Below are 26,350 nucleotides of genomic sequence, written 5' to 3'. Positions count from 1 at the left end.
AGCTTCAGAATTTAGTAACTCTTATGGGGAGGTGAGGGAACTATCAGGTGGGAACATATGGGAGAAAGGGTGTGGGAGAGAAGATAATGCTGAGAGCTGCTGGTAGCCATGGCTTTACCAGAGACTGTGGGAGTATACAGCAGGTAACAACTAGTGTTCAGCAGATCAACCTCTGATGGGAAACCCCACTTGGCAAAGCTGTGGGGTCACTGACTAAATGACTAGTTGCTTCTGTCTGTAATTTTTCTCATGTGCTACTACATTTCTTCCCTAATAACAGCTATGGGTACTCTTCCCACTGCTTGTGTGTTTATCTTGTGTAAATATTCCATCTATTAGGTACACGTGTAGCTGTGGATAGTCAGGAAGATGATTTCTGCTTAATCTGCATAATCTGATGAATAAAAATAATACTAAGATATTTTTCATAACTGACATAGGAAAGTATTCTTAGTCACAAAGACAGCTTTTTTCACACATTTAGCTAAGATCTCAAAACAAATTCAAGACAGACTAGCTTTCCCTGCAGAGAATACACAAAGACAAGTTCCCAAGTGTCTGTTAAACCAAAGTCAAGCACAAAACAGCTTTAGTAGACAATTCTCTCAGCAGTTGACTTTCTGCACATACTCCTGACCATTCAAGCTTCAGCCAACTAATTGTTGATTGCTTAAATCCTGGGTTTCAATGTCACTTTCTGTCTGGGAATCCTGATCACTCAGGCTACATGCACAGCCACACGGTACTTGCTGGACAGTTAGTGTGACCTCCCTAGCCTGAGAAAAAACTGTGTGACTTATCATGTGTTATAAGAATGGGTTGGACCCGGAAAACATAACATATAATTGTCCGGAGTTTGGCTATTGAGAAGTGTGTGGGTGTGTGCTGGCAGGAGATGTAGCTGTGTGCAGAAGTGTGAGAGAGTGAGTAAAGAGTGAGTGAATGATGTGGTAGTGTGTGAAGGAATGTAGCAGAGTAGAGAGAAGAAATGTGTATAAAAGAGATGTATGTATATAAAGAGAGCTACACAGCTGTGTGTAAAGAATGTAGCTGTGTGGAGATTTCTAACTGTGGAGACAAGGAAGATGAAGCTGTATAGAAAAAAGATGTAAGTATTATGTGAAACCCATGAGAGTCTCTTTAAGGGGTGTCGAGGATTAAGATATGAAATGGGGGAAAATACACTCACCGATACAGAGCCAAGTAAACAGCCATTGTTATCCTCCATTCTGCCTGGCAGCAAGTGGATCTGGCCCTCCAATCTCTGATCACTCCAAGAGAACCACCATTCACCCTCTCCTCAGATTTTAAGCAGTCACATAACCCTCCAAGGGGTCATGCCCTAAGGCTGGTACTCCAAAGCTGTTAGTGGAACAAATACCCACAACACTTCCCTTTTTGTCTAAATAAGGTTCTATACCTAATACAAAACTATATATTAAGAACAATTACCAAGAATTGTCCGGGAGAAAGAAAGGTAATAACATAAACAAAAATGGAACTACAACCAACAAAAACAACATCAAGCGAGACACACATAAGGCTTATACTTCAAAGCTATTGTCGGGATGAATACCTACAACATGTAACTGTATGTAGACATGTATGGCTGTGCAGGTATGTGGCTGTATGGAGAATGTAACAATGCAGAATGTAACTGTGGATACAGAAAATTTCAAAGAGAAGATTTTTTAAGATGAAGTAAAAGAGCACGTTACCATCAGAAAATGTGTGTTTTCTTTTTTTTCCCCTCAGTCTAGCATGGATTTTTTTTTGTTCTGCATACCCTGGACTGCTGGAGGCTGGCCCTCCAGTTAGCAATGGTGTAAATTCCCCAGTGACAAGAATTTCAATTCAGGCATCCCCAAGCAGAGAGAGAAATGTCCCAAATCACAGAAGAGGCATCCCTTTCCATGTTCATGGGGGCCCAGGGAGGTAAGAGTAGCATCCTGGCACATGGGTGAAACTTTTATAGTAATAGTGGACAAAGCCGGCAGCTCTGGGGTGATCCTTACCCAGCAGAGGAGAGATGAGTGGTTAGAGCAGGTAGATGAGAAAGCAGCTGAAAAAGGAGGATTCCAATAGAGAAGTTCTCAACCTGTGGGTTGTGACCCCCTTTGGGGGGGTCACATCAGATATTTACAATTCATAACAGTAGCACAATTATAGTTATGAAGTAGCAACAGAATAATTTTATGGTTGGAGGTCAGCACAACATGAGGAACTGTATTAAAGGGTCACAGCTTAAGGAAGTTTGAGAGCCACTGCAACAGAGTGAGAAGCGTCAGTTGTCTTAGCAGAGAGATGCCCACATGATGGGCACCTAGGAGGGTATAGAAGGCTCCAAGAGCCAGAAGGATAGAGGACACTTAATGAATGGACAAGGACAGACAAACAGAGCAGGTGGAGGGAAACAGCACCTGGAGAGGCAGACTTCATAATTGGAGTCAAGTATGGTGGCAGAAGCCGGCAGAAACAAATGATCCATATTTATTTTAGGAGAGTTGAATTAGTGTCTTGGTTAGGAGTGGCTGAGCCGCCATGTGGAAGGGGGGTCATACATGCCTCTTCTGGGTTTCAGCACTAGCTGTATAAAGTGAGGACATGGTCACTCCAAGCTATGATTGAGGGAGGTTTTTATTGTAAATACAGGGAGAGTACAGACAGGGGCATCTGGAAGGGTCCAGTGCACAGAGAGAAAGTAGTAGACTGAACATGGCCAGTAGACTAAATTGGGGCAGGAGAGGATGGGGTGGGGGATGGGGATAGAGGGTGGGTGGAGTGAGAGAGGAAGAAGAGAAGGGACTAAGAGGACCAAGAACCAAGAGGGCACATGGCTGACATGGCACAGGGTTCTATAGGAATGAGAAGCTGGGAAGAAGGAAAGCCCATGAGATGGAGAAGTTTAGGGGATGGAGTGAGAAGAGCTAGGATGCCAGCATGGATTCTGTAGTGGGTACTTCCTATGCTGAGAAGGTCTGGAGTCCAGCATGTGCTTTGGTATGCTAATAGGCACCACAGTTAGCCATTTGTCTTGGAGTTTCTTTTGGACCTGACAGTTACTAATTCTAACTCACCTGTACTTTTTTAAAAGTAGGTTCAACTTCTGACAAATTGTCAGTCTTTTATAATTAGTGTGAGAAAGAAACCCAGCATGAGGGAAGGACAGAAGAGGCAGGGGTCCATGTTAAATAGATGCATGGAGGGCCCCTGCACACAGCTGCAAGAACAGCTGATAGTCACAGTGACATCCCTGGGATTGGGGTGACAGACATACCCTACCTGTCTGGTGTCTTGAGTTGCAGCCTTATGTGGAGAAATCTCCCTCTCCTGACTGCTTTTTAATCCTGACTGGGCGGTCACTCTTGCATTTTCCTCCGTGATCAGCAATGTGGATTTCCTTTCAGAATGTGTCCTGTGGATAAACACACATCTAGTCATTGTTATCTGAACTTAGAAGACCACTCGAGGGCCTGTGTACATCCTGCTCCACAGTAGCTGCACACGGTCATGCAAACAGTAACTACTTCTCTAGACTTAAAGTCAGGGAAGTCACTCAGGGGACCACAGAGAATGTCTTCCTCTGTGGCCTCATGCAGGTCATTAACTGGTAGCATATGACTCCAGAGGACTCAGTGGAGAGTGGGGCCTGTTTTTTTTTTTTTTTTTCCAGGAGGAGCCCCAGGGCACAGTGGCTAGAAAAGCCATTCTTCACGGCTTGTGAAAGCTGCATCCATGCCTGACCCTGCCTCTTTTAATTTATCATGCTTTTATTTATTTATTTTTTTTCCTAGACAGGGTTTCACTGTGTAGCCCTGGCTGTCCTGGAACTCATTCTGTGTACCAGGCTGGGATTAAAGTCATGCTCCACCACTGCTTGGCTCATGCTTTTAATTATTAAAAAAAAAAAATTGTGTTAATCAAATTGCAATGCCTGTAAGGAGAAATCAAATTGTGAAGCAGAAGTTTGCTACTCACTGCTCATATTCATTTTAATGGCCTGTCATGTTTGCTGCAGCTTATAAGCTGTCCTGTAGACATGCAAGGCTACATGACTGTCACATCACACAGCTTATCCACACCATGGCTCTCCACTCCCATGTGCATGCAAGTGGTTATGTGACACTTGAGGGGGAGTCATGTGTTGCTGGAGGGCTTCTCTCCAGGTTCCCCAAGCCCTGCAGTCCCACAATCCACTTATAAAATAATCACTCAGACGCTTATATCACTTACAAACTGTATTGCCGTGGCAGGCTTCTTGCTAACTGTTCTTTTATCTTAAATTAACCCATTTTTATAAATCTATACCTTGCCACGTGGCTGGTGGCTTACCAGCGTCTTTACATGCTGCTTCTCCTGGCGGTGGCTGCAGTGTCTCTCCCCCTTCTTCCTGTTTCCCCAATTCTCCTCTCTCTTTGTCCCGCCTATACTTCCTGCCTGGTCACTGGCCATCAGTGTTTTATTTATATAGAGCAATATCCACAGCAGTCATGTTTTCTTCTACCCATGGACCATGGGCTGCCTCTGTCTGTGCATTTCTCTCCAGGAGAGATTGTCATGTACACAATTCTTCTTACAACAAAATAACAGGTTTCTGTGAGACTGGTGACCATGGTTTAAAGAAATGCCTTTCCAAAAATAAAAAAATTAAAAAGTAAAGCAGGAATTAGTCCTGGACTCTGGAGCCCTGAAACAGACTTCTAAGCATCATTTAATGTGTAAATGTCTTTACCTGAGGGAAACAGGATGTGTAAACTGTGGTTAACTGTATGTGTGCTTGGGAAAGAATGCTATGAATGTGAAAGGGAAGTCTGTCTTCTAGAGACAGGATGGGAGGAGGAAAGGGGAGAAGAAGGGAAGGATAAATGCGGGTAGGGGGTGCAGGAGAGGAGGAGGATGGGAAAGGGGAGAGGAAGGGAAAACCTGACACTTGACCCAATTCATGCTGGACACAGATAGACTGGTGGTCACCCTGGCCAGAGACTTGGGATACCTGTGAGCTGCTTAGTCAAAGACCCTCCCATGATGCCTCAGTTCCCAGGAACCCCTATGCGATGCTCTACACAGTATGGATGTGTGCCCATCCTCCACCCTGTCCTATTATCTGCGAGGCTAATCTTGCTTATTTGGACACCACAGCTGCATCTTTGACTGGTTCCCATGACACTCCGTAGGGCCCTACCACAGTAGCTGGTGGGTAACTGTAACTGCCTCAGCTGGTCACTACTCTGGTCATACATCAGTGATGTGCATGGCCTAGGTCCTTCCCATGGAATAAGGCCAGCTCTTTTCTGGCCCTACATCATGTGCTATGGTGATATTTTGTTTGTACTCTAATAAAACTTGCCTAAAGATCAGAAGGCAGACCTAGCCACTAATTAACCATAGAGGCCAGGCAGTGGTGGCACACACCTTTAATTCCAGCACCAGGGAAGTAGAGACAGAAGGTGATACAGCTGGGTAGAGAAAGGAATATAGGGCAGGAGGAGACAGGAGCTCAGCTCCCTTTGGCCTGAGGATTCGGTCGAGGTAAGAAGTCTTTCTAGTGACTGGCTACTTTACTGATCCTTCAGCATTTACCCCATATGTGGCTTCGAGTTTTATTATTAAGACCAATTAGGGTTCGTGCTACAACCTGTCCTACCTTATTACCTAAATCACACCTGAGAGTCTAGTCTGACGTACAGTGGTCTGTGGTACTTAAGATTGGGGTTTCAACTGCCCTCGTAATGAGGGAGTTTTGGGAAGAGCCACACCCAGAGGAGAGGAAATGACTGTAAAGGAAATGGGCATAAGGAGGGACTTACCACCTGCAAATTACAGTCCAGGTGAGGCTGGCCAACCCACCAATGAGGAGTGCACCCAGCGCAATGGAGACCCAGGATGCCCGAGGCAGCCTGCCAGAATCTGTACAGGAGGACATAGGTCAGCAGATCTGGCCAGCATGGCTACAGATCTCCACCTGGCTGACTCTGAGCACAACTCATGGAGGAAAAGATAATATGTTGTTTCCAAGCGAATCGGAGGTGGGGAGAGCTGGTGGGAACTGGCCCTGTCACTGGGAGAGAGGCTTAGGTCTAGTGATGGCACAGTTCCAGGGCTGGGCTGGGCTGGGGATATCCTTCCTTTCTCATCTTGGAAGATAGACAGTGAGCTTCTGAGTGAGCTGCTTAAGGAGTCAGATGGGACAAGACAGCAGGCACATGGCAGCCGCACCTGAAGAACATGATGCAGTACTAGAACTGCATTCATAGGCATTTGGGCTTTGCGAAGATTGTGAGATTCAACTGGAGTCCCGGAAGGCAGACTGAAGCCCCAAGCAGTTAGAACTTTAGGGGGATCTAGGGGCAGATGGCAAATTACCCAGTGATCTTTACAACACAGAGATAAATCAAACCATTCACTGTGAATTAGAGAGCAAAGGGCAGAACCCTTGGACCTGTCTAGCCAGGGGCTTGAAACCTCTGATACTGGAGTCTGAGCAGATGCTGCTGCTCATTTCTTCTGTATTCCTGCCAAGTTCTGAATCCACTGACTTCCTGTGAGGAGCTGTTAGTCTGTGGCCAGTGGCCTTTTCTCAAAGTCCCTGCTGTCACAACCTTGTTACTGACTCTTTTGCCAGCTGCTCATCACTGGCTCCCTGGAATTGTTAGAAATCCTCCAGCAGAGGACTTGTTTTTAAATGTCACAATGTCACTCACTGTACTGCGTCCGCCGCTGTAAGGTGGCATGCTCCTAAAGCTATGAGGACTAGTCCCACCAAGAGGCGCAGGGGGTTAAGTCAGTGCTGGCTAGGGATGACGCTGAGTCAGAGAGGACGTGCTGGGGCCTAGTAGCTTGAGGTTTGGTGGCCTGGTGTGATTAGACTGGCTTTCCAACTGGGACCTGCACCCCAGATGTTCTCTCTCGATAGAGTCTAAAAAATCTCTCAGGGTTTGACCCTCTTGAAAGCTGCGGACACTGGTGTTTCTTACAGCTGACCCCTGGGGTTTACATTTGGCCGTATATCAAGTGAAAAGTATTTAGATGGAACTGCCTTACCAAGGCCTCTCTATCCTTCCCCAGCTTGGATTTGGCCTTTCATTAGGTCACCCACTGTGCCTCTGCCTGTACATGACTGTGGAGTCTCCAGGCTTGGCTTGTGTACCCTGCTCAGCTCTAAGCTCAACTCTAGGAATCCTTTGTGCAGGGTGTGAAACCTCCATACATTTTTCACTCCAGAATGACTTGAAGATCAATGTCAGCCCTGGTTAAGACCTTCACTTGCTAGGGCCCTTGTCTATCTTGCATGTTTCTGAAACATGTCCTTTTTGGTAATAACACATCAAATGAAGAAATTCTGTCCTCAACAATTTTCTGGCTTCAGTGGTAAGCATTCAGAGGGGAATGCCAAAGACATCCTGGGCTAAACAAACATCTGAATTGTAGACAGGTGCCCTTTGACTGACTGACAGCATCAGGAGTTTTATTCTGGGCCCTTGGAGCTGTCTCATGGGATAAGACAAGGTTAGCAATATTGCTGGCCTATAAGGAATTAGGATGCTGACTTTAGTGTCTCATGGTTCATTGTGGCAGGTTTCTTTCTGAATTAGTTATCTTGGGCTTGCAACTGTAAATGCAGACAGAAGCAGCCTCAAATTCTGCTGTACACATTCTGTAGCACGATTTGCATCTAAAAAGTGTTTCAGACATACTATTGAAAGCTGACAGGGTTCCATTCCCAGAATTTCTCCAGGTTCTCCTTGTCTACTCACCACTAGGCAGGGAGAGCCTCAGTTTGTCACCTGGGGAGATCTGGGGCACCCTCTAGGAACATCACTAAAGTTTGATGACATTTCGAGGAAGCCACTCACCTATGCAGGTCTTCTCATCCTCACCTAGCACATAGGGGTCTGTGCACACACACTGGAAGCTTCCCTTGGTGTTCTTGCACTTTGCAGAGGGGTGGCAAGGTGGGTGTGTCAAATCTGCACACTCATTAACATCTGCAGGAACAACACACAGTCAGTAGTAGAGAAAGAAGAGCCTCTGTCCCCAGCCCCAAGTAGCAGACCTTTCTTTTCCAGGCAAGCCAACACCTAGGTCCACCCTTGGTGTCAGGAACATTAGTGTCTTGGCCTTGCCACCTTCCCAGTTTGTATTGTCACCTCATACTCCCTGTGCTTGTAAGTCACCTGCAGGGCACCTTAGCACTGGTGCTGTGGCCAGGGCATCTCAACAGCTCCTGTGGTTCATGGCCCAGCTGTATCCCTTAGGCTCTTGGTCTACCTGTGCTCCTGCTCTTTCTGTCATCTGTACCTCCACCGCCTTTTCCACAGGAGCATGAGTCACTGACTATAAAAGCCAGACTTGCCTTTCCTGCCTCCCTGTGTGAGGACTCTGTTACCATGGACCCAGCTCTGCCCCAGTGTGCATGGGCAAACTGTGCGTGTGGAAGGTAGTGGATGACAGGCATCATGCCCTTCTCTCCTCCGTGAATCCTGGGGATCTTATTCTTACTTTTCCTGTATGCATTTTTCGTGGCTGCCACAAGGAATTACCATAATCTGAGAGCCTAAGAATAGCAGCTTAATGAAGGTGTCAGAGCACAATGCCTCTCCACAGGCTCTTCCTTTGCCTCTTCCAGAACAACTCTGGGTATGTCCTGTCTTTAGACTCATTGTATTTCTCAAGCCTCTCCAACTATCCTTCCTTGGTGTCTTTTCTTGTAAGGACACTGAACTCTGGGTGAGGGACACCTGGAAGCATCTGTAAAGATTCTGTTTTCAAATAGGGCCACATTCTGAGACAGTGAGGCTTAGGACTTGAACAAATCTTTCTTTGGGATAACTGTCAACCTCAGACTCAACATGATCAGTTTGTTCTAAACAGAAGTCACTCTAGAAGGCTAGTGAGTTTGGGATCATGTACATTCTGGCTTTCTTGCAGAAGATTAACCCTGAGGAGTGTGCTACAAGTCTATCTCGAGAGGAGCTTGGTACTTCCTACAAAGGATAAGAGAAAACATGTTGAAGTTAGCCACCTTATTAGAACTCTAGGAGGACCAAGGTGTTGTGTGTTGATAAGATTTTGTAGTGTTTTTTTTTTCTTTTTAAAAAAATTATTTAATTTTTAATTTTTCTTTTTAAATCTTTTTTTTAATTTTTTTTTTTTGGTGAGTGCTTTGCCTGCATGTATGCCTTCATGCCAGAAGAGGGCACCAGATCTCATTATAGAAGGTTGTGAGCCACCATGTGGTTGCTGGGAATTGAACACAGGACCTCTGGAAGAGAAGTCAGTGCTCTTAACCACTGAGCCATCTCTCCAGCCCCCAGATTTTGTAGTTTTTCAAGAGCAGCAGATTGTGCCCTCAGATCATCATGAAAATACCTTCACAGATTTGTCTGTCCCTGGAAGCCAACATAGAAATATATACGCTCATCTCTTATACACACATTGTATAACAGTTATGAAAAGCCACAGACAGGCAGTTTCTGTCTACTGGAACCTACAGCTTGAATGAGAATTATCACACACACTGGTTGGATTTTCCTATCAGTTTTACATGGATGGTGTATTAGTTATTTTTTTCACTGCTATGATGAAACACTGTAACCAAGGTACCTTAAAGGAGGAAGGTTTTGGGGGGCTTATAGTTCCAGAGGGATAAGAGTCTATCTATCACCATCATGGTGGGAAGCATGGCAGTAGGCAGGCATGGCAGCTGGAACAACTGAGAGGTGACACCTCACAATACCACAAGCCACCAAACAGAGGACAACTTGAAAGTGCAAGGCTTTGAACTCTCAAAGCTTACCCACAGTGACATATTCCAACAAGACCACACCTCGTGAGCCTCCCCAAACAGTGAAATAAACTAGGGACCAAGTCCTCAAGTGCTTAAGACTATGGGAGACATCTCATTAAAACCACTACATTCCACTTGCTATTCCCCATAGGGTCATGGCCATATCATAATGCAGAATGCATTTAGTCCAACTCCAAAAGTCTCCGTAGTTTTTGGGTCTTAGCATGGTTTAAAAGTCAAAAGTCTGTGTCTCTTCTGAGACTCAAGGAAATCTCTTACCTGTAAGAAATTGTAGCCTCTGTAAACTCAAAATGCAAATTGCAAGCTTCCAACACATAATGGCACAGAATGTGCATTGCCATTCCAAAAGGGAGGAACGGGAGTGTAGTGAGAAAACAATAGACCAAAGCAAGACAAAAACCCAACATGGAAAATACCAAATCCTGTAGCTCCATGTTTGATGTCAAAAGCTTAGACAGCTTTGCCCTTCCAACTTTGCTGCCTGCAAGATCTGTACCCCCCACCCCCAGGCTGTTTCCACTTCCTGTGTGCAGCTCTCTTTTGCAGATACTCATGGCTCTGACATCTGAAACACCTTGGTGTCTCCACTGACACACAGGGTTCATTTTTACAACTTCAGGCACTGGCCCCTCAGGGCCTCTTGCTTTCTCAAGGACCCTCTGGCAGGGACGCCCCTGCCACACACTGCCTGACCTCAGTGGCTCTCTGAGACTGTGGAGGAAGATGCCATGACCTATTTACTCCCACGTCTTTTCATCACTCTGAATCCAGCACCGTGTGGGTGACACTGCCAGGTTTGGCTACCAGCCCAGGATGAGCCCTAGAACCCTCGAGTCACACGTGTAGCAGCTTTTGTTTGTTATTATTTCCTAGGACAATTCCTTTCATAGTCCTTCCCTTTATTCCAGTACAGATAAGGCCTCTCCTTGTCTTCCCATCTCTTTCATCACCAGCCTGGGTTGAAACATTAAGTTTCCTGGTGCTCATTGTCTCTTCAAACTGTTCTGCATTCCTTCTTGTCTTACTTTCTCATTTTCATTGTAGACATGCATAAAGGTGATTCCTAGTCACCATTTAATAGTCAATATTAGGATGTCTTCAAATCTTCAACAAATAAATTGAACCATTGCTTTTAAATTTAGCCCCAGGCACATTTGTAGGACAAAGGCAGAAAGCAGCCACATTTTTGCCAGAAATCTCACAATAATATCGTGTTCATCTAGAATCTATTGAGATGGGCCCCCAAAGTCCACAAAGCTCCACTGCAACATTAAACCACGTTTCTAGTCCAAACTTCCAAAATCTTCCACATTTCTCCAAAAACCAACATGATCATGTCTGGCACAGCAAGAGTCCACTCCCTAGTTCTAACATATGTAGCCACTACTTTTATACTTCTGTAATAAAACATCACAGGGCAACTTATAGAAGAAAGGGCTTATCTGGACTGACTCTAGGAGGTTAATAGTCCATCATGGCAGGGAACCATAGCGGCCCTGGCAGGTGTGGCAGCTGGAACAGCTGAGAGGTCACATCTTGAGCGACAAGCACCAAACAGAGCAAACCTGGAATGCCACAAGAATTTGAACTCTAAAAGCTTGCCCCTAGTGACATACTTCTTCTACCAAAGCCACATCTCCTAATCCTCCCCAAACAGTACTACCAGCTGGGGACCAAGTATTCAAATGCCTGGGACTTTAACTCATTCAAAGCATCACAGCTGGATTTTAGTGAGTAAATGGGATTTGAATAGAGAAGATAAAATAATCTCTTTGGATTTTCTGTGTTAAATAGTTAAGCTTGTAGCTCTCCGTTAAATAGTGAGTCACATGGATGGGCACACACTAGTTGGAGATCAGTTAGATACATATTCATGCCAATTATATTTCATGCCAAAAATATTTAGTTTCTAACATTCTTTAAAGGTGTGTTTTGCTTCCTTGTAATTCCTTCTTTGGATATATGCAGTTAGAGGTAAGATTTAGTGAAGACACCTGTATGTGTAAACACATCTGCACCTAGAGTGTTTCCTCAGTGCACCCTCATAGTTTGCATATAAGAATATTATAAAAACAGTAAGGCAGGAAACATGCATTTGTCATCATGAAATGAGTAGTCTCTCTTCCTTCCCTCTTCCCATCTTGCTCTGCAGAGACCCCTGCAGTTATAAGGTTTAGGTCCTGCCACGCTCTTTGCAAGCTCACGAAGACCTTATCTGTGCAACACATGCAAATCGGTGCCATTTCTTCCAAACAGATCGGAGTGGATTCTCACCAAACGTGCCCTCTGTCAGCTGTGGTTTTGTTCAGTGATGTGTCCTAGGTGAACTTGGTTCCATAGCACTAGCAGACCCTCCTGTGGTGAGATTTTGTTTGTGCACCCCAATAAAGCTTATCTGGGGATCAGAGAACAGAGCCAGCCACAAAATTAGACATAGAGATCAGGCATGGTGGCACACACCTTTAGTCCTATCACTCAGGAGGCAGAGATCCTTCTGGATCTCTGTGAGTTCAAGGCCACACTGGGAACAGAGCCAGGAGTGGTGACACACGCCTTTAATCCCAGAAAGTGATGTCAGGAAGCAGAAAGGTATATAAGGCATGAGGACCAGGAACTAGAGGCTTTTTAGCAGCAGTTCAAACCTGAGACCCTCATGGGTGAGGACTCAGAGGCTTTCAGTCTGAGGATTCTCGGAAATAAGATTGGCTGAGGAGTTGATGAGGTGAGGTTGGCTCTGGCTTGTTCTATTAAAGGTATATAAGGCATGAGGAAACAGGAACTCACACTCTTGAGGCTAAGGATTTCAGTCAGAGGATTCATGGAGTTGGTGAGGTAATAGCTGGTGGGTGTGGCTTGTTCTATTTCTCTGATATTTCAGTTTTCACCCCAATATCTGGCTCTGGGTTTTTTTTATTAATAAGACTGTTTAGCAATTCATCTTAATACCCTCCTTAATATATTCAGCATGGTATTTCATGGTGTGCACACATTCACTGTTGTAAGGGCACTAGGCCTTGTTCTTAATGTTGTGGATTCATTAATTTAAGTAGGCAACCAATGAGCTGGATCCCATGACCATTCTCATTGTACACTGGAAGGGTTGGAGGCAGGAGTAAGCTGAGTGACCTCAAGGGGCAGAGCCATTAGCTGCTGAAAGAAATATTCTGGTGTGAAGCTGCTGAGTTACTGTACTGGGGGAAAAAGGACATGGTCAGTGCTGCCCAGTGGGTACTTCACCTTTAACACACGTGGCTTTGCAGTGTCTTATGGACAATGCCAATTCTATCTCAGAGCTGTTGGCCCTGAAAGGATGCTGGTCTCAAAAAGAGGATGTCATTTCTTCTGGTCACAGAATCCACATTATAAGCTCACTTGTTGCAGGTAGAGGCCATGCAGGCCACCTGATGTTCCTACCAACAGGAGCACCTGGGAAGCTCAGAAATTAAGCCGATGACCACTAAGTCCTTGGTACCTACTGACCACAACTTCCTTAACTTTAGGGAGCCAGGGTAAAAGTCAGGATAAAAACAGCTGAAGGGTGTAGGCGGGGGACAAAAAAAAATGGTTTCTATGACATAAAACTGCCTAGTGGAGGCAGAAGGGGTATGCTGCTCTTACACGTTCAGTGGAGAGGAGCCTTGTGAACTGTTATGTCAGCTCATATTCAGTACAATTAGTGGTCAGCGCAAGCAGACTGAGACACGGAGAATTTCCCTCAGCTAAGCTTTCCTGTGCAGCTTTAAATCCTAAAACAAATAGCCCGAACGAGTATGTAGCAGTTCAGGTTTTTAGACTAAAGGAAGTCAAGTGTACAAGCTAAGGGCGCACCGTACCAGGGCTGATGAGCCAGAGAACATCACTGTACCAAATCCTAAGTGCCACACCCCGAGAAGCCACTGCCAGAGGGGAGAGCTGGCAATCCTGGTCGAGGGAGCATTTCTTGTTTGTTTAGTTGCTAAGCCAAAAGAGCGTTGGAGGCTTCCAGGTCTGTCATAACGTTAATGGAGATGAACTACAGAATGTGATAATTCAGAGGGATCCAAGTAGCAGTTGTCAGAAACAGCAGATGCACACAGATGTTGCCACTGCGTAGAACAGCTGGACCTCTGTCACTCATTCTGTGGGGATTCTGTCTTCTGGCAGAGCATCTCGGATGGTGTTTTCAGCGATAAGGTCCTTTACCTTGTTCCCTGGCCCACTGTTGCTCGTGATTAGAACCAAAAGAGAACTGGGGAGTCTGTCAGCGCTGGGGCTTCACAGCCCACTTTCTACTGGTACAAAGTCTGGGAGAGCGGGACTGTGGGTGTACGTCCAGGTTTGCAGCCCAGGTGGGTGTTTTTTGGCAATAGCTTCCATCTCTTACCTGGTGGCCTTCCGATCCACTGATTCCTCTCTTCCTTGTCCTGCTCTCTCAGGCTACAGTTGTGCACCGGGGGAACCTGATGTGACTATCTGCCACGGTGTGCAGAACACAGGAGCCAGCCATGGGTAGGGCTGAGACTTGCTCGTCTGCCTCTTTACTACTCAGGGTTTAGAAGTGAAGATCATTGCAACTGTTCAAGGACAAAGCGTTTTGGACTTCAAGGAAATGTTCATCCTTGTGGGAAAGGAGATATAAACTAAAGCTCACCCTCAGACACTGGACCTAGAAAGCTCAGAGGTGTCTGGCATGTTCACAGTGCTATACAGAGTCATACCACCTTTTCACTGCTCTTGAAAACAAAAACAAAACAACCAACCAACCAAAAAAACTTTGGACTTTATCTCTGCTTGCAAACCAGCCAAGTTCTTTCATGACATCACCTCTGCATTCAGAGACTTTGCTGAATGTATGCCACAGGCAAGCAGGCCATGGAAGGGCGGCTCTGGCATCCATTCCTACTGGACCACTTGGCATACAGGGTCTGTCCTTCATTCAGGAGTCTATCGTTCTTGTGACTGCTGGACATTGAGTTGAGCAACATATCTTCTCTGAAAGCAGGCCGCCTGTCCCTTCTCTCACTGCTCCCTGCCCCTTGCAGAAGAACTACTTACAGGAGGAAGATTTTTAAGTAGAACAGAAGATACCAGCTACTGTACCAGTAAGTCTCATTGCCAGGGGACTAGGGCCCAGGCTTATTCTTTCTTACAGACTTGTCTCGTTGCAGAAAATAACCAGGACTCAGGCTCTTCCACCACAGGCTGACACTCTTGCCAACTTCCTAAGCGTCTTGGGTACAATCCCTGCTTTGCACAGTCACAAGAGGGAAGAGACTGGTGGAAGCCAGGGGAGTCCTCCAGCAGCGCCTGAAAGTGCCTGTTTCCTTCTGCTCTCCTGTGACTGGGTGTGAGAAGGACTGGGAAGTGACTCTCTCAGCACGAGGAGGCCAAGAACACAGTTGGGAAGGTGATGCTCAAAGGGGGTGATAGTTCTGGGTCTCTCTGGGTGCCTGGAGTGAGAACCTTCTCTGCTATTTCATCCGGGGAATGGGCTTGCTCAATTCTTTCTGCAGCCTTGTTGAGAACTAACTGGCTCCTTTTCTTCTCTCCTTGTCTAAATCACCATGAGTCCAGATTTGAAGGGACTGTCTCCACGTTTTGCCATCTGAAGGAAGCAATGGAGTATGGCCAACACTTCCCCTTCAGTGCCGGGACAGCTCTAGGGATACACCTGTGCTCAGAAAAATGTTCTGGTGAAGGATCTGATGCTCTCCTTTGGGGAAACACAGATTGTTTTGTAATTGCTGTTAACCTTCACACCATGTGGCGCCACTGACCTTTACAGACAGGAGGCTCAGCGTCCCATCCATTCTGGGTGCATGTGACCTGCTCCTGGCCTTGCAGCTTGTATCCATGGAGACAGGAATACACCAGTACCAGCTTCCCAGACTCTTCACAGTGCACAAAGTTCCCATTGTCCACCTTGTCTGGGAAGACACACTTGTCATCTGTGAAATGTTGAAGGTCAAAATTCAGTGAAGCCACAAGAAAGAAAGACTCTAGACCATCAGCCCTGCTGTGGGTTGAGCTGTACCCCTCAATTAAAACTTTATTTCCCAACACCTTGTATCTGCATAGCATTACATTTGGAGATGGAGGCTGCAGAGAGTAGGTTTCCTTGGCCCTTTCTTAGTCTGGGATGGAAGTGGTTAATAGGTTTGTATGTGTGTTTCTCTATGGGCATGTATGGCATGTATCTCTGTGTTTCTTCTGGCAAGTGGGTGCTAGGCCCTGGATAAGTGCCTGACATGTAGCCAATGCTTTATCTCCTGTTTAAAGCCAAGACTCGCATGGCTCAAAGCTGATGTCATATAGTTAATGAAAGAGTAAACACTTGGTGTGGCTGAGAAAATTCCTTGGTCAGTAAGGTGCTTTCTGAGTAACTGTGAGGACCAGAATTGAGATGCCCAGAACCCACATAAAAGCTGGATGGGCATGGCAGTCTGACTATAATCCCAGCACACAGGGGGCAAAGACAAGGAATTCCTAGAGAAATCTGGCTAGCCAGACCAGCCAGTTCTAGAATCAGCGGGAGACCTTCCCTCAATAATGTAAGATGAAGAGATTAAGGACACTCAATGTCAACTTCAGGCCTCCAGATGCACGTGAGCACAAATGTGTGCCCAAATACTTGCCAACATGAATACACATAGCCTACATATGCCACACATATGCACGCACATACATGCAAAAAGAATAAATGTTTTGTGTCAGTGATATTTCAAGAGCTATAATTTGGTCTGTCTGAAGTATAGAACTAAAACCAAGGTGAGAACATTTACTTTGCTAATTAAATCTCAGGAATCTGCAGGTCCCTGCTCAATCTTACATCTTTTCTACATAGCCAAATGTCAGTCACTACTTGCTTTTAAATAAGAGCTCATCTACTGCTTCTCATCCAGGAGAACTGAGCCAGCAGGATCCCAGGAAACTTTATACTCATCCATGGTGGGCAGAGTTCCATAGTGCAGTTGGAAACTCATGGGTACAGAGCCCATGGCAGAGAAGGAAATTCTGGGGGTTGCCAGTGCCAAGGCTCAGCAGCTACCAAGTAGTGTGTGAACCTGGATGGGGTACAGGTCTATCAACTGTTGCAGACTTCTGGTCTGATTCTTAGTTCTCACTGGGGAGCTACCATACCACAGGGGAAGGCAAGGCTCAGCCTCACCAGTACTTTCTCAGCAGCACAGGGTTAAAATCAGCCACGTGGAGAGGTTACACTGACTTTAGTGCCATAATAATATAACAAGAGGCTCAGAGTCACCTTGTGGAAAGGTCTCCCTCCACACTTCAAGGTCCATGCTAGGGATGTCTTCACAGGACTCAAAGTCCTGGGGGAATTTTCCAGTACGGAAGGCATCCACAGGTACCCTGGTGAGGCCAGTGTTGTCACAGATGACCCGAGGTAGTGAATGCTTTTCCAGTTCCTGCCTCTGAGCGTCTGTGAAGACATGGCTGTTCTCCCACCAAAACCTGCATGGGAGAGGGCACGTGGGTGGGAGCAGCATACAGTGCCACTTCCCTTTCCTCATGCACTCAGTATCAGAGAGTGACCACAGCATCCAGGGCCTATGAGAACCAGGCACTGTAGATACAGCGGAGAAAAGAAGGGTAGGAGCCTGTGCTGTGGGATGGTTTATATGTTAAATGTGTTGCTCTGATTGGTTAATAAATAAAACACTGATTGGCCAGTAGCCAGGGAGGAAGTATAGGCAGGACAAGGAGAGAGGAGAATTCTGGGAAGTGGAAGGCTGAGTCAGAAGACGCTGCCAGCCGCCTCCATGAGTACCAACATGTAAGATATTGGTAAGCCACGAGCCATGTAGCAAGGTATAGATTTATAGAAATGGGTTAATCTAAGATGTAAGAACTAGATAGCTAGAAGCCTGATCCATTAGGCCAAACAGTTTAAATAATATAAGCATCTGTGTGTTTATTTGGTTGGGTCTGAGTGGCTGCAGGACTGGTGGGTGAGAGAGATTTGTCCTGATCATGGGCCAGGCAGGACTGGAAAAAAACTTCAGCTACAAGCCTGTCTGGAAAGCGCCATCTGCAGGGCAGTGTGAACTGCCCAGCTTGTAGAGGATTGGCTGCACTGTGCCTGTATGGGTGCATCCCTGTCTCAGAAACAAATGGGGCAACAGCAGTCAGCCACAGGAAGAGGTGTCATTCAGTCCAAGGTCCAAGTGTTGTTCTTGTCCTTACCTCCAGGCCAGGGTCAGCAAAGAGAGAAAATAATGTTAGTTCTTCCCAGAATATGAACATCACGGACAAAACTCCAATTTCCCACAACCCTTTACCATATAAAGACTGCCTCTGTTCCTACTTGGGAACACATTCCCTTAGATTGTGAGAAGGAACTGAAATCTGCAAAAGGACTTGGACAGCATGAGAAGGAGTCCCCTCTATATCAATTGGCTGATTGAAGTTTTGCTTCTTGGAGACATTCAGTCATAAACACTACAGTGAAGAATCACTGCATCACTCTAGCATCTGCCAGAGGCTCTTGGACTTTGCCATTGGACCTGACCCAGTGGTCATGCCACACTCAAGGGAATTCAGGAAATTACCAGCCTCCAAAGTTTGTGTCTTCTCATTCCCAATTATTTCAAGCCACACGATTTGTCTAACAATACAGTTTCAAGGGAGATAAAAACCCCTCAGTATTTCTTCCAGTTGTCTTATCTCTGTGAAATGCTGTATCCCAGAAATTAATGGCAACATTCCTAGCAAAGGCAAGGAAAAAATCCTAAGGCTGTGTCTAAAAGCTGAGGCACTCCTGAAAAGCAATCTTTTGGGAGGGAGATAGATAGGGATGGATGGATGGATGGATGGATGGATGGATGGAAGGATGGAGGCAGAAAGAGAGAATCTAGTATGGAGGGACTATTAAAAGAAAGAAAGAAATGATGCTTCCTTGTTTTATTCTTTATAGTTGCATAATTCTAACGTTTCACTTTACATTCCCCTGATCACCATCTGGTGTCGGCTCAAGGGGCCCACAGATAATGCACTTGCTTCTCTAAACCCCTCTGGGGGAGCTCAAAATTCTAGGCTGAAATGGAGGAAGAAACAAATGCAAGGGCAGGCAGGAGCCTCAGCCAGCTGTGCAGGGCTGGAGATGGAGGCATGGTGGGGAGTGGGAGTGAGTCTGTTTAGCACAGACTGCTCCTGGGTACCAGCTGGGGTCTACATCTGCATCAAGGCAGGTCTACCTGTCCAGTGTCAACAGTATCAGTGAATGGCTAATGATGGAAGCCATAGATTGTCACAGTTTGAATTGTGTACATGACTAGAAATATGGGAAAACAATAGTAATATTTCTAAGTGAACAGGATATTCTATATGTCTTGTGGTCTTTTTGTTGGGTGTCAACATTGTTTTACAGTCAGGGATGCTATGTTTGAGAAAAAACCTGCCCCGGATCACATAGGCACTTGAGCACAGATCTGGCTGCTTCATACAAGCCCTATGTAGAACACTGATTTATGCCCAGAGTGCTTTGCTCAGAACATGGACAGACTTTCCACAGGTACTTACCTGTCTCCATCCCTCAGGGCTTTCATCTGCTTCCCAATGATGCATGCGAACAGAGGTCCAGTGCGGGCCCCCAGCAGGAAGTTTTCAGCCAGGCCTCCCACCCAGACGTCGATATTGTCTGTGTGCTTGTACAAGTCCATGATCTTGTTGACCATGCTTCTGTTGGTAATGGCCCTGCTCAGTTCGGCTGGTGTTTCCAGGCGTGACAAGCCACAGAACTCTCTCCATTCATTGTAGCCTGCACAAGAAAGAGAGGGTAGGTCTGTTTTTACAGGGACTTAAGTTTCACCAGTCTACACATGGGTTCTGCTGGCCCCTGGAAGGCAGCGTTGCAGAGACACAGCCCTGCCTTCCATTCCCTGCTGCTGAGTGACCATTGCGTCATTGTGGCATGACATTCAGTCCTATGGAGTTCAACAGGACAGGCCATGCGGTACAGACTTGGGGTTCTTACAAAGAGTATATTTGGGGGTGAATTAGGATTGAAAGGGGCCAAGTCAAGATGCTTTAGTGGATTCGCACTATTATTGGCTCAGTCTTCTCCTACTGAACTATGGTGACAGGCTACACCCTCTTCAAAGCTGTTGATGCTCCAGAAGGACACTGAGAGCTCATGGAGATCCAGAGCATACAAGTGTGCATGCACGCATGCGCGCGCGCACGCACACACACACACACACACACTCTTACACATAGACACATACTCACAAACATAGATACTTTCTTATACACACACTTAGAGATACATACTCTGATATACACATACACACTCACACTTTAATACACATACTCATAGACACATACTCTCTTATACATAAACACACACATACTCTTTTCTACACAGACAAAACCACATACTCTCTTACACAGATATGCTCACAGACACACACTTTCTCTTACACACATATACTCACAGACATACTCTCTCTTACACACATATACACACTCATAAACACAGACACGCACACATATACATATACTCTTATATATACACAAACTCACACACTCACAAATGCAGTTTCTCTTACACAGACACATATACTCTCTTATACACACTCATAGACACTCTCTTGCACAAACACACACAACACACACACACACAGAATACACATATATACATGCCTATCTTCCCTTGTCTGACTGTCTCTAATATTATAGATTATCCCCCATGATTGAAGGTGAGCTCAGCATTGCTGGCAAAGGCCAGCCTTGGCCTCATGGCCCCAGCATCTCTCACCCTTTCATTGTCTCTACATGCTGCACTCTGACTGGGCTGCATTCTCCACTGGACACAGGACCTGATTTTGTAGTATCCTCCTTGTTGGGCTCCCTTTGGCCTCCTCCTCCTCATCTGGACTTTCTCCATTAGTGCCAGTCACAGTCTGCTGTGGGACTCAGCAGGCAGCGCAGATCTTTGCATTCTCTTTGTTCATTCTGCCATCTGTATTCCAGTGGAGTCTGCCTTGTGTTATTTCCACTCCCTTCCACACCTAGACCCTCAACAAGTATTGCATAAACACACACAGAGAAATGCTCTGAGGTCTAGGCCATGTCTCCGCAGGGGTGACAAGGCATTCATGGGATAAAAACTTTAGGGACTCAGAGTGAACCCCATGGATAAAGTAGACTCTGAAGAAATGATCATGTATCTTCTGGGGAGTCTAAGAAGGGATGCTAGAAGAGCCTTGCTGAGCCATGGAATGGGGTGTTGGGAGCTTCTAGCTACAGGGAACAACACAGAGGCAGTAGGTTATAGTAAATAAAAGCCAAAGTGAAGAAAAACATCAGTGAGAATTTACAAGCTGGTTCATGAATGTTGCCATCCAATGGTACTGAGTTAATTTTCAATAATGACAGCTCCCTCTATTCTGATTCAGGAGAAACTGGTATCTGTTTAATGTAGCTGTTTTATTGTTGTTGTTATTTTATTTGTTTTATGTGTATATTTATATATGATGCAGCTAAGCATCACACCACCTTTTTCAGAGCCATGGCTCCTGAGCTTCCTGACCAACAAGATTGCTCTACCTTAACTCAAGGTCTGCTGTCCACAGCTGGACCTGGTGAGTGGCAACTCATTGGCAAGTCCCCTCTTAGTTCTTTAATTCCAGGTGGGTCACCTCCTGTTATCTTTCTCAGGAGCTATCTAGCAAGATGACAGCCTCCTCCTCTCCTGTCTCCTCAGTTCTGTGGAATCCCATAACATTTCCAGTTCATCACCCTCTGCTTTAGGACAGACCCCCCAGATCACATAATCTCATGACAAACAAAATAAAATCAGTGAATCTGATGGATATATATATATATATATATATTATATATATATATATATATATCCCCACTGCTTGCCACAGAGGTTGGGGAATATAGCAGTTACTTCATTAAATATCTACTTGAAGGATCATTTATTTTCAGGACAATTGAAGCTCAAAAAGGGAGTGAATTACACTCAAAAATTGGGAAAGAGCTTTTTCAGGGGCCATAAGCAGCAGGTATATTCCTCCACAGGTCAGAGAAGTAAGTGCACCTGGAGTTCAGGGTAACACACAGAAGGTGTGTGGTCTTTCAACATAAGCAGAAGGGACACTTTTCTGTCTTCCCAGTACATACTTGCTCTTCAAATCCAAGTTACACAAGTTGAAGGCTGTGGTGAGGGAAGAATGATATAGAAGGACATGCCAACTGCACTCTGCAAACAGAGCTTCAGAATAGCAGCCATAGTAACAACAGCACCTGCATCTAGGACTTTTTCTGCTGCATATACAAAGAGCAAGGGCACTGGCCACTGGCCCTGTGTGTGGGCCACTGGGTTAGACAAAGCATCAGTGTAGTAGTTCCTGGGGAACCCTGGTGCTCCACAGGCTTCTGTGGTGGGGACTCCATCAGGATCCTGGGAGAGACTGCAGTTCTGTAGTTAGATGCCCTTCGAAGACTGGGAATTGTCCCCAGGGCATACAAGAAAAGACATCTCAAGTGCAAATCACAGGAAGGGACACAGACTCTTCCATAGAGCTCACAGGGTGCAGAGGAGCCAGTTTACACACAGATGTGTAGTTAGTTACAGGCCTGGTACATACCTATAATCCCAGTCACTTGGGAGGTTGAAGCGGAAGGATCATGAATTTGAAGCTAGCTCGAGTTACATAGCAAAACCTCATCTAAAAACACACACACAAAAGGCCAAACAAATAATAAAAAACACGACAAATCTAGTCCTTTGAAGCTGGCAGTGCAATAGATTTGTGGGTATATTTTTTTATACCAGACACTGAACCAGAGAGTCCTTCCCTCAGCACATACTGAGGTGTACCACGTAGAGACCTGACAAACCTGGTAAGCCATGGTCACGGCCCCTCTGCAAGTCCATCGATGCCAGATCCAAGGTGCCAACATTAGGCAACACAAAGAGCCTCTCAGTCAGCTCCTCATTCATCAGCTGCTCCTGTAACTGCAGCTTGGCTGGTCTTGCTAGGAGGCCTCGCACTATTGGATCCAAACCACCTGAAAGACATCATACACAAGTCAGAGAGGTCCCTAGGTCCCTGCTGAGTTCTGGGGACAAAGGATAGATACTCAGTTATAAAGCATGTTTATTCTTAACAAACATCTGAGCATGTTCCCCCAAAATACCTTTTGCAATTCCAAAAGATTTCCAGGTTCCTTAGGACACGGCAGTTATTGACAACTGTGTGCTGAGGACGCACCTTCAGCACGTCAGGGACTAGACATAGGCAGGATCACATTACTGAGATTCATCATTATTTATTTTTCAGCAGCAGAATGCTTAGAGAGGTGGTTCTCAACACTCCCAATGCTTCAATCCTTTAATCACACAGTTACTCATGTTGTGGTGATCCCCAACCATAAATTTATTTTCATCGTTACTTCATAACTGTAATTTTGCTACTATTATGAATTGTAGAGTCTATGAATAGAAACATCTGTGTTTTTCAATGGTCTTAGGTGAGACTCCTGTTGAAATGGTCTTTTGACCCCCAAGGGGTCACAACATACAGGTTGAAAACTGCTGATTTAGAGTCCAAGGGAATATTCTCTGGACTCCACATCTGCAACAGTAAGTTACTGTTGGTGCCCACCAAATGCAAATTTATAATATAGCTTGAACTGGGTAGGATGACTCAGGAAGACCCCAAACCTCTCTCCTCATGTTCTGTATGATAGAAACTTGATTATCAGTGGTGAGGGAACACACTGTCAGCTACCATCATCTCTACCTTCCAACGTGTTCCTGTACCTACTTTTGAGACAGCTTAGAAATGATCAGAGGGAGAGAAAGACCATGGGGAGAAGAGTAGAAAGAAAGAAATATAGGGAAGCATAAAAACGGTTCTCCAGAGTAGAGTCAGCGAATCAGAGTTTTGTTGTTGTTGTTTGCTTTTGCAAATGCCAGCATCCTGCCGCTCACAGTGCTGGTCCCATCAGAGAACAGTTATAGCGCTTGTTGATGAAGGAATGGCAGTAGCATCTGTAAGGCATAACCACCAAGACACTTCTACTTATCTGTCTGCCGAGAGAGAGAGAGAGAGAGAGAGAGAGAGAGAGAGAGCGAGCTCTATACCTGGATAATTTATCCTGAGTACTGGATAGCTCCAGATGTGAGTCAAGGCATTTCTTAGGAAATTTCACCTTTCAAAGAACCTTGAACACTGCAATGGGGGTGGCTCAGCCAGTAATGTGTGATGCCAGGCAAGCACAAGAACCTGAATTTGCCCTCAGAACCCAGGGGAATAATTGTAGGGTGCGATGGTGTGTGCTTGTAATTCTGGTGTTGTGGAGGCAGAGACAGGGTGATCCCCGTGGCTGACTGTTCAGCCAGTCTAGCTTCATTGGTTAACTTCAGGTCAATGCGAGATCCTTTCTCAAAGGAAGTGGATTGCTTTTGTAAGGATGACAGCAGAGGTTGTCCTCCAGCCTGTATTTGCACACATGTGCACCTGAACACACAGAGACATGCCACATAGGTGCATATATGAAAAAGGCTTTTTATTTATTTATTCCCTCTTAATACTGATAAATTAGATAGCATTAGCTTAACCAACCAGCATGGACGGTAAAGCCTCATGCTGGGCTACCCTGGCTGTGCTTAGCTGTAGGATCAAGTCAGGAGGATGGGCATACCTTCCTGGATAAGCCTCCAGGGCCTGAAGAAGACATCATGCAGCTGCAGCCTGGGGAGGTCTGTGTGGTCCTGGAAGTCAGCATCCAACCGCCTCACCAGTGGATGGACTGTGGCGTGGCCAAAGCGGAAGGCAGCAGTAGAGAAGATGTTGGAAACAGTAGGGTTCACAGTAGGATCATAGCCTTCATAGGGGCCCACGTACTGCCTGAAGGCATCAGGACCAAGGATCTTAGGGATATAATCCCTCATGGTGATGATCTATAGGGAGGGAGACAGGTGTTCTCTGAGCAGGGAAAGTTTTCAGCAAAGCCCAAGGGTGTCCTGCAGGCCAACAGGAGATTAAAATAAATAGGGAGGAAGTCTGCCTGGGCTTCATTGTGATAGAACACCATAGGATTGGTGAGCTTCCAAAAGGAGGACACAGTCCAAGATGTAGTCAGAGGTGTGGGAGGGAACATGCCTATCAGGTAAAGGCACAACCCATAGGAATGTTAAAAAACAAACAAACAAACCAACAACAACAACAAAAACCAAGTAGAGAAGAGACACTAGATTGATGAGGGTAATACAGAAATCTGAGAGCATCTTTACTGTTCATTTAGACGGTTATCACTTCCTTATTGAGAATAGGCCACTGGATGATTAATGTTCAGGCCAGCTGAGATCCTCAGATATGCAGAACTAAACCCTCTATTTTACAACTACTTGGCATACCAAAGGACTCACACCACCACTATTGCAGAACTTTCCTAAGAAGAAACTTTACTAAGAGAACTAACTTGTACCCACCATTATCTGGGCCTGGAATTCATAATTAGAGAATCATCATAGATTCATCTCCCAGGGCAGAGAGAAGGCAGTCAGGTGTGTGTGTGTGTGTGTGTGTGTGTGTGTGTGTGTGTGTGTGTGTGTGTGTGTGTGTGTGTGTGTGTGTGTGTGTGTCTCCTATTGCCATGGATGACACCCCACTCTGCACAAAGAGGTCACAATGTCTGGCCAGCTCCTTGAAAACGTCAGGGCTTTGAGGCTCCTCCTGGTCTTGTCCTAAAGCTACTATACAAAATTGTTTTGGTTCTATCCTCACAGATACTGATGTGAGGTTCTGCTAGGGGTACCTGCAGTGATTAAAAAAAAGTGTCTGTTTACATATGTCTGTCAAGCAAGATTACAGCTACTCAGTGAAGCACTTTGCACCCAGAGTTTATTATAAGCCTCAGTTTCAAATAAGTTTTGTATATCTCATTTCTACTTTCTTATCTAACACATTACAATATAGGCACACACAGAATAATGCATACAAATACAATCCACTACAGAAACATACACATAGAACACAGATCACAATTCAAACTCACAGAGACAAACATTCAAACACAACACACACAAATACTGAGCACAGATTCAGTAACACAGTACACATGACTCCTTAATCAGAGCTGATAGACACTCAATGTGCACCTCTGTGTACACACAGGTCCTGGGGTATTTGAACATTTCTGTGAGCCAGTAAAGATGTTCCAGCCCCTGATGCCACCTGTCTTCATGTCCTCCTTACTCACAGCAACTCATGGGCTATGCCTGGTCCTCAGGCACCTGAGGCCATGGTAGGGCAGGTGCTCCTGGGCTGCCCCTTGCAACTACGCACAGAGGACAACACTCCCTTCCTTATTCGTTAGGTGAGATTGAAGTTATCTTCCTGTCTTAGAGTTTCTATTTCTGTGATGAAACACCATGGGCAAAAAGCAAGTTGGGGAGGAAAGGGTTCATTTGGCTCACACTTCAGCATTGCTGTTCATCACTGAAGGAAGGCAGGACAGGAATTCACACAGGGCAGGATCCCTGAGCAGAAGCTGATGCAGAGGCCATGAAAGAGTGCTGCTTAC

General features: G+C 45.6%; 1 protein-coding gene across 1 annotated transcript in view; it reads right to left on the bottom strand.

Moving 5' to 3' along the window:
- Positions 1-2,237: 2,237 nt before the first annotated feature.
- Tpo (thyroid peroxidase) overlaps positions 2,238-26,350 on the bottom strand; it is a 57,978-nt gene continuing 33,865 nt past the window's right edge. Inside the window, exons 8-16 of the mRNA XM_037198014.1 lie at positions 24,467-24,725; positions 22,658-22,828; positions 19,328-19,565; positions 17,052-17,260; positions 15,565-15,735; positions 7,854-7,985; positions 5,808-5,907; positions 3,283-3,415; positions 2,238-2,264 (exon numbers count right to left, since the gene is read on the bottom strand). Coding sequence (XP_037053909.1) covers positions 2,238-2,264; positions 3,283-3,415; positions 5,808-5,907; positions 7,854-7,985; positions 15,565-15,735; positions 17,052-17,260; positions 19,328-19,565; positions 22,658-22,828; positions 24,467-24,725 — 1,440 coding nt within the window. The remainder of the gene's footprint in view (positions 2,265-3,282; positions 3,416-5,807; positions 5,908-7,853; positions 7,986-15,564; positions 15,736-17,051; positions 17,261-19,327; positions 19,566-22,657; positions 22,829-24,466; positions 24,726-26,350) is intronic.

Source organism: Peromyscus leucopus, chromosome 22, assembly GCF_004664715.2.
Source record: "Peromyscus leucopus breed LL Stock chromosome 22, UCI_PerLeu_2.1, whole genome shotgun sequence".
Taxonomy (NCBI): domain Eukaryota; kingdom Metazoa; phylum Chordata; class Mammalia; order Rodentia; family Cricetidae; genus Peromyscus; species Peromyscus leucopus.
This window is presented reverse-complemented; position numbering and strand designations above follow the sequence as displayed.